The sequence below is a fragment of the Galeopterus variegatus genome, unplaced genomic scaffold, assembly GCF_000696425.1.
Source record: "Galeopterus variegatus unplaced genomic scaffold, G_variegatus-3.0.2 Scaffold138, whole genome shotgun sequence".
Lineage (NCBI taxonomy): Eukaryota > Metazoa > Chordata > Mammalia > Dermoptera > Cynocephalidae > Galeopterus > Galeopterus variegatus.
Genome location: NW_007726249.1, coordinates 214,487 through 222,810, shown reverse-complemented (window position 1 = coordinate 222,810; position 8,324 = coordinate 214,487). Strand labels below are relative to the sequence as shown.

Here is an 8,324-nt window from a genome sequence, read left to right as displayed (position 1 = left end):
TTTTTTTTTTTTTTTGTCTTTTGTCTTTTTTCCGTGTCCGGCAACGGATCGCAACCCTCAGTGTTGCCCCCGTACCAGACCAGGGACTGGCAATGGGATCGCAACCCTCGGTGCTGCTCCCGCGCCTCGCTCAGCCAGTGAGCGGGAACCGGTCTGTACGTGGGATCCGAACCCTCGGCGGGAGCGCCACCACGCTTCCCAAGCGGTGCACTATCCAGTGCGCCACCGGGCCGGCCCATGCATTCTATGGGTTTTGACAAATACACAATGACATGTGTCCGCCGTCACAGTATCATACGAGACAGTCTCACTGTCCTAAAAATCCCCTGTGCTCTGCTTGCTCATCCGTCCCTTGCCCTGAAGCCCCGGCAGTCACTGACCTATCGCTCTGTAGTTTAATGTTTTCTAGAATGTCGTATGGCTGGAATCCCAGCATGTAGCCTTTTCGGACCGGCTTCTTTCACTCAGCCATATAAATCTGAGCTTCCTCCTTGTCTTTTTTGCCCATTTTAAAGTTAGGCATTAATTTATTTTTAATCCCATTGGAGTGATCACCAGGGATGTGGGCTGAGGGGCAGAAGCTGCATCTGTGGACCCCACCTGCCCTCTTGTCCTCATCTCAGGAACACTTGGAAAAGAAGGGCCAAGCAGGCCAGTTGCCCTGCCCAACAAGCGGCCACAGAAGCATCTTATTCCACATGCTGGACTGTCCCTGGGGGCTCCCTGGGCCACCTGCCCTCGACCACTTACCCTCACCTGTCCTCTCTCTTCTCTGTGACTGTTCCCTGTGTGCCCTAGATGACCTGGTGGAGAAGATGCCATGCTCATGGAACTCCTCCCGTGTCTGCAAGTGTCGACCTGGCATGTTCTGTGTCACCACGGCCTCCAACTCCTGTGCCCGCTGCTCCCTCCACTCTGTCTGTTCAGCAGGGATGGTGGTCAAGTTCCCAGGTAAGCATCCCCACCCTCAGCCCAGGACCAGGATCTGTGCCGCTGTGTCACTGCCACCATTGCCTTCCGACCTCTCACTTCCTCGAGCATGTTGGACAGATCATGCCTCCTCTCATGATGCCCTGGATGTGCCAGCACCCTCTGCCCCCTGCTGCCCTCCCTGCAGCTTGTGTTCCAGGCAAAGAGAGACCCTGCTGGCCTAGGGCACAGGCCTGGCTGGAGGAAGTCTTGGGTTGGTTTGAGGCTTAGGGCAGAAGTCCTCTGATGCTCCATAAACCGGCAGGAAACCTCAAGTCTTTGTTCTGGGAGCAGAGACCCTGCTGGCCTAGGGCACAGGCCTGGCTGGAGGAAGTCTTGGGTTGGTTTGAGGCTCAGGGCAGAAGTCCTCTGATGCTCCATAAACCGGCAGGAAACCTCAAGTCTTTGTTCTGGGAGTTTCCTGAAAATATTGGGGTGGTTGGTTTCCCTGGTTCAGAATCCGGGTATTTGGAGATAGAGGTGCCAATAGATGTCGCACCAGGCTCAAGGCTGAGAAACATGGGTTTCTTTTCCAACCTGCTGTGTGACCCTAAGCAACTTTCTTATCCTCTCTGGGCTTCCAAGTTTCTGACAGCATGGGGGTGGGTTGTGGCCAGAGAAGGGGTAAGGGCTGCAGGTGCTGTCTGGGTGGCACTGAGAGAACCTTCTACAAGGGAGTCATGAGGGGTGGGTGGGCTTTGGACCACAGCCTAGAATGGATGCTACAACTTCACAGTGTGGAACCACATATCCACCGGGGAGAAAAGTGCCAAAATTGAGCCCATGTCCCCTCCCCGTCCTGGTCCTTTTCTGGAGTCCCATGCCCTGCTCCAGAAACCTGGTGACTCAATCTCCCCCATCCCCACTACCCTCCCCCACCCTCTCCCTTCCTGCACCTCCCACAGCCAGCCCATCCTGCAGTCCTATAGAATCTGCCCCCCAATGATCTCTCCCCCCCGTCACCCCTAATTTCTCCTCTCATCCCTCCCCCATGGCAGATGGCTAGAGTGATACTTGCAAAATCAAATCTGATCCTCTCTGTCTCTCTGTCACACACACGCTTTGTTTGCCTAAAACACTTTTGTGTCTTCCCATTACTCTGATCATAAGGACATCCTTTGGCAGAGGAGTGCAGGCTCTCTTTTGGGGGGACTTCTTTTTTTTAAATCTGTGCCCATTGGTGTTTCTGGCTTGCTGGCTTCTTCAGCTTCATGTCTGGGAAATATGAAGTGGAGAGAAAACTGCAGGGACTTATCACTGCCCCTCTCAGGTCCCAAGGTCCCCTTCTGATCTGCCTTCTCTCCACTGTTCAGTCTTCTCATGTTTGTTTTATGCATAACGTCCAGGGCTTCTAGCTGTTCTTGGTGGGAGGAATAGAGAAAAGCATATCTATTCCGTCTTCCCAGAATCAGAGTCTCAAGGACGTGATGCTAACATGGCCCCCTCCTTCCTCCCAGACTCAGCACCAGCACCAGCCCCTTGCTTTCTGGGCTCCACCCCGTCTGCTCTTCTTTCAGGTTCATGGACATGTGTGCTTCTCCCGTCCATGGGGCCTTTGCACATGCTGTTCCCTCTGTGAGGGACACCTTTCCCTCCCCATTCACTCAGTCAAATCCTGCTCAGCCTTGAGGTCCCTGTCCTCAAGGGGCCTTACCTGATCTTTCACCAGGGAAGCTTGTAGCACCGTGTCCTTTGCAAACATGGATCCATACCTTTGTCTCTGTCTTGTTTGATCAATGCTTGTCTCGCTTCCTAGGCCAGATACTTCCTGAGGGCAAAGACCTTGCCCATTGTGCTCACCGTCACCTGCCACCTCCCCACTGCCTAATCACATGCTGGGCACAGAATCTGCTCTCCATGGATACTTGAATGACATGGGGGTACCAAGCTTGGGGTGGGTGGAGATCAAATCTGGTCAAATTCTCCTTGGGTCATGGAAGAGCGTTCTGCTAAGGGAACACAGAAGCCTTCCAATTGCAAGCAGGGTCAGGGTGGTTGAGTGGAGAGCTCTATGGACCGGGCGTCAGATACCTGGGATTTTTGTAAAGCCTTGCATCTTTGGGATTTGTTGCCATTCCTCTCTGGACCTCTGTCTCCCTATGTGTAAAACGAGGACATGTAACTTGAAGTTCTTGGAGGCCTTTCCAGCTCAGCAACCCTTCCTTCTCTGTGAGAAATAGCCTGAGTTCAGTCGTTCCAGCCTGGGTGCAGGGACAGGCTTCCTGCTGGAGGGGCTGACTGGGCGGTATTCCTGCAACCACCACATGGTGGCACCAGAGGCCTCTTTTTGCTGCCCCTGATCCCGCGCTGCCCAATGCGGTACCACGGGCCACATGTGGCCACCGCACACATAAAATGTGGCTAGTCCACAATGGGAAGTGCTGTAAGTGTGTACTACACACTGGGCTGCAACAACTTAGTATGAAAAGAAGAAAGTAAAACATCTCATTAGTTATTTTTTATATTGGTTACCTGCTGACATGATAATATTTTACATATATTGAATCAAATAAATATATCATTAAAGTTAATTTCACTTGTTTCTTTTTACCTTTTTTAATGTGCTCCAACCTTGGCTGCCAAACCCTGGTTAACGTCTGGAGTCCCCTGTGGGTTCTTCCATGGGTCAACTCTCAGGGACTCAGTTTTTCCAACTGTAAAATGGAAAGTAGTTTCTGCTTCCAACTCAGCTCATAGCTCAGCCCCACACTAAGAGCTTTCACACGCTTTCTTTCCTTAAATTCTTAAATTGCCATAAGGCAGACGGTAATAGCTCCATTTTCCAAGTGAGGAAATCAAGGTCCAGAGATGGTAGGTAAGTTGCCCAAGGACACGGAACAGGGAGTATCCAAGCCAGCTTTGAACACCACGCCCACGTCTCGTCACCCCAGCACACCATAGATGCAGAACAGAAGTCAGCAATGCCATGGCCACCTCCACTGAAACCTTCAGAGCATAATCCCACACGTGTGGGTCACTTTCTAGGTGATAGGACAGGAGTCCAGATGGGGAAAAGGACATAGCATTTACCATATGTCACGCAGTGACATTATTATATGAAATACTTTATTGTTTATGAAATACTTTATTGATTATTACATGAAATACTCTTTTGTTTATGTTGATGATGTCTTCATGAAGAATGTATCATTATAATTACTCGACTGGCCTGCACAGGTAGGATGTGGTGGAGGTGCCAGCACACTCAGATACACTTTCTGGAAAGTGCGTTTTTGCTTTCTTTTATTTGGGGGGGGGTGCATTTTCTAAGTATCCCACCCCCCACTCTGATTCGTGGTGGTGAAAGGTCTATTCCTGGAGACTTGGGGCCAATTCTGAACTTGCTTTCTTTTATTTGGGGGGGGGTGCATTTTCTAAGTATCCCACCCCCCCACTCTGATTCGTGGTGGTGAAAGGTCTATTCCTGGAGACTTGGGGCCAATTCTGAAGGCACTGCCATCTCCCCTGCAGGCACAGCAGAGAGGGACACTGTCTGTGAGCCACGCTCCCCAGAGACCAGCCCTGACTGCACCAGCCCGGAGGACTGCAAGGCGCCCACCAGGTGCTCCCCGGCTCTCTCCCCTACTTTCCCCTCCAGCTGACCTTTGGATGGGGCTGTTCCACCCAACAGGATGCCCAGGGTGTGGCCAAGCTGGGGTGCGGCTGGAGTTTAGCCCAGGGTGTCAGGACTCCTGGGTGCCTCTCTGCCAAGCCCACAAGTCATTTGAGGCCCTACAGTGTGCCCAGCCCTGCTCTGAGCACACGAGAGACACAGGAAAACACAGAGGTCTAGAAAACACAGCCTTGCTCCCAGGAGCTTACAGTGGGCCTGCTGGAGGCTGTGGGCAGAGGGTCCAAGGAACCCTTCACTATAGAAACTGTTATTACTGAGCACGGACTTCCCTTGCCCCATCGGGACAATCATCACTCCAATCTCTGGCTTCTTCCCCAGCAGCACCACCCCCAAGGCCAAGCCCATCCTGAAGTCCCCAGCAACCTCCAACGCCAGGACCACACCTGTTGGAGGAGACACTCTGCTTACCCTGGAAGATGCCTCTAATCTGACGAGGGTTCTCAACTCTCACTCCTCCATGGGGAAGATGGCTCCAGACCCAGGTAATTTTCCTGTGAAGCTGTGGGTTGTCTTCCAGGGCAGTGGTGTCTGACTGGCAAGTGACCCATGTGTGGTGGTGGTCAGGGCAGGTGCACCGAGCTGTGCTCTCTTCCTAGTGGGCAGAGAAGAGGGTCTCAAGGTCTGATCTCCTGGGGCTGAGGGTGTGAGGGCCAGCGCAGACAATGGAAGGGCTCATTCATTTAACAGCAGTCCTGAGTGCCTCCTGTGCACCGGGCATGGTGGCAGGTGCGGGGCGTGCTGGTCCCTGCCCTGCTCTTGTGGCACTTAGGACGGAGCAGGTGAGCCTCTGCACGTGTCTGCTTGATGCCCTCCTGGTTCCCCTGGAGAAGGATCGGGCCCTCAGTTCATTCCTTTTTATTACCAAACAGCCTTCCATTGCATAGATATACCACGCTCTGTTCCTCCAAACAGTTTTTGGATATTTGGGTTGTTTCCACATTTTGGCTATAATGAATAATGAAAAGCAGGTCTTTGTGTGAACGTGTGTTTTCGTTTCTCTTGGGTTAGTTTTTTTAAAAGAAAATTGATCTGTAGGACTACTTATAACTCTGGGTTTGAGCTCTTTGCCCTATAGCTGTGTCCAAAATATCTTAGCCCACTCTATGGCTTGCCTTCTCTCATTCTCTTTATGGTGACTATTTTTTTTTTAAAATCTTTTTTTGTTGTCGTTAGGTTTTTTTTGGTGGCTGGCTGGTGCAGGAAACGACCCTGGACGTTGGTGTTATCGGCACCACGCTCTAATCAACCGAGCCAACCAGCCAGCCCTACAATTGATTTTTGATATAGTGACGTTATATTTAACTACCTTGCTAAGCTCACTTATTAATTCCAACAGTGCACCTGCAGATTCTTTTGGGTTGTCTGTGCACTCAGTCATCCCATCTGTGAATAACAACAGCTCGGTATCTTCCTTTTTGACCCGTATCACTTTTATTTCTCTTTCTTGCCTTATTGCACTGGCTAGCGTCCCCTGTACCGTAGTGAATAGAAGTTATGATGGTGGATGCCCCTGCCTTGTTGCTGATCTCACAGGGAAAGTTGCTGTCAAAGTTTTGGGCAGGGAAGTGATGTGGCCATGAGACTGGGCAGAGGGCTCTGGCATAGTGGCCACGTGGGTCGGAGAGGGAGGAACAGGAGGCGGGGGCCAGTTAGGAGGCATTTAATACTCTTCTCCTGTGTGGCCTGGGACACATTCCTTCCCTTTCTGAGCCTCAGAACCCCCTCTGAGAGGCAGGACTGATCTGACACGTGGGGAGTTTGGGAGCCACGCATGGTGGTAGGGGAGCTGCAGGGATTGCGGGCAAGTGAGTCCTTTGCCAAGGTGGGCTGGTCTGGAGCTTTTCTGCTTCTTTTCCCAGGGCTGTCCCCAACACAGCTGTGCCCACGGGGGTCTGCCAACTGCAGGAAGCAGTGTGAGCCCAACTACTACCTGGACAGAGACGGCCGCTGCAAGGCCTGTGTGAGCTGTTCGCGAGGTAGGGGCCATGTCCTCCCTCCAGGGGCTCCTCCCAGGGAGTGTGGGGGTTCTTGGAGGAGAGACCGAGAATCTGCAGGTGGGGAAACTGTCTTTGGTTTTGGCTGCTCAACCCTCAGGAGGCTCAGTTTACCTCTCTGCATCTTTGAACCATCAACTTCCAGTGAGTCCCACTCAAGTTTGTGGGGTTTTGATGGTGGCGATCCCTTTCCAGAAAGCTTCCATTTGTTCATTCTTTCCTTCAAGGAAACATTTACAAATCAACTACCTGTTCCAAACCTGTTCCAAACTCGTCTCATTAATTTTTGTAACCATCCCACAATGTGGGGATTGTGATTGTCCTCATTGTGCAGAAGGGAAAACTGAGGCTTTGGGAAGTTGGGGAACTTCCAAAGGCCATAGTGGAGTTTGAACCGAGGCAAGTCTGCCAGCTAAGCAGGTTCTAGGCTCTTGGCTGCCACTCCACCGCGCTGGCTCTAAGGGCCAGCCCGACAAGCGCTTGCCAAGTGACTGCTGCAAGCAGGTGGCACGCAGATGCTGGCTCTCCCTGCGGCCCACGGTGCCCCCAACCATCTGTGACACTCCTGAGGGCCATGCAGGGCAGGCGAAGCTGCCCAGGCCACAGGCTGCCATAGCTATTAGTGGCCCCCTCCCACTCATGGAGGCCACTGGGAGCGTGGACTCTGTCTCCTCGTCCAGGGTTTCTTTCATGCAGAAATGCAGACCCAACAGAGTCAGGAGACGCCAGAGAGAGGAACGAACACTCTGTCTGTTGTCACTGGAGGCCTCTGTCCCAGTTCCTAAGGCTACGTAGCACATTTCCCCAAAACTTAATGGTGAGAAACCAACCATTCATTTCACTCAGGGATTCTGTGGGTCCGAATTGAGACAGGACACTGCGGGGACAACCTGTCTCCCTCCCTGATGTCTGGGTCACAGCTGGGAAATCCACAGGCAGGAGGCTGGGATCACTTCTTCATTCACGTGTCCAGGAGTTGATGCTGGCTGCTGGCTGCTGGCTGGGGCCTCAGTTTCTCTCCATGTTGGCCTCTGTAAGGCTTACTTGGGGCTTCCTCACGGCCTGGCTGGGTTCTCAAGACAGATGTCCCGAGAGAAAGAGGGACAGAAAGAGACAGAAAGACAGAGGCAGAAGCCACATCTCCATTTGCAACCTGGCCTCAGAAGTCACACGGTGTGCTTGGGCCCCTTTCTCTTTGTTGAGTCAGTGACAAACGTCACCTGAGTTCAGGGGAAGGGGAAGGGTCACGCTTCTTGATGGGTGAGTGCTGAGGCTCTGGAAGAGCAGACGGGGCCAGAAATGGTGCTGTAGCCATTTCTGGAAAAGTACTATCTGCCACAGGCAGCATGTCAGATGGGGAAACAAGACATGGCTCCGGGCCCAAGAATTTCTTCACCTCTCGTAACTGCAGCTCCGTGAGCCAGGGGGTGGAGCACGGTGGCTGAGAGCAGGCCAAGAGCCCAGGTGCCTGGGCTCAGCTCTTGTCTCTACTGCTCAGTACCTCATAACCTACCTAGTTTGTTGACCTCTCTGCGCTTCAGTTTTCTCATCTGCAAAATGGGCATAATAATAATATCCATCTCAGAGAGCTGTTATGAGAATTGAATAGGTTACTGTGGGTTAATCTGGGTAGAGTGCAGAGAACACTGTCTTGCACACACTTGATTATATTAAGAGCTATAATAATGATAATAGCTGTCATTGTCCCAAATCTTCTCATTCATTGC

At 52.1% G+C, this 8,324-nt stretch overlaps 1 protein-coding gene across 2 annotated transcripts in view; it reads left to right on the top strand.

Annotated features, from left to right (window-relative positions):
- The window catches only part of TNFRSF8 (tumor necrosis factor receptor superfamily, member 8), a 52,010-nt gene that overhangs the window by 22,081 nt on the left and 21,605 nt on the right, over positions 1–8,324 (top strand). Inside the window, exons 3-6 of one of the 2 annotated variants that reach the window (XM_008589691.1) lie at positions 799–951; positions 4,441–4,531; positions 4,922–5,085; positions 6,463–6,579. In XM_008589691.1, coding sequence (XP_008587913.1) covers positions 816–951; positions 4,441–4,531; positions 4,922–5,085; positions 6,463–6,579 — 508 coding nt within the window. In that variant the 5' untranslated portion in view covers positions 799–815. Of the gene's footprint in view, positions 1–798; positions 952–4,440; positions 4,532–4,921; positions 5,086–6,462; positions 6,580–8,324 lie in introns of those variants that run through there. The other variant, XM_008589684.1, reaches the window with a different exon arrangement.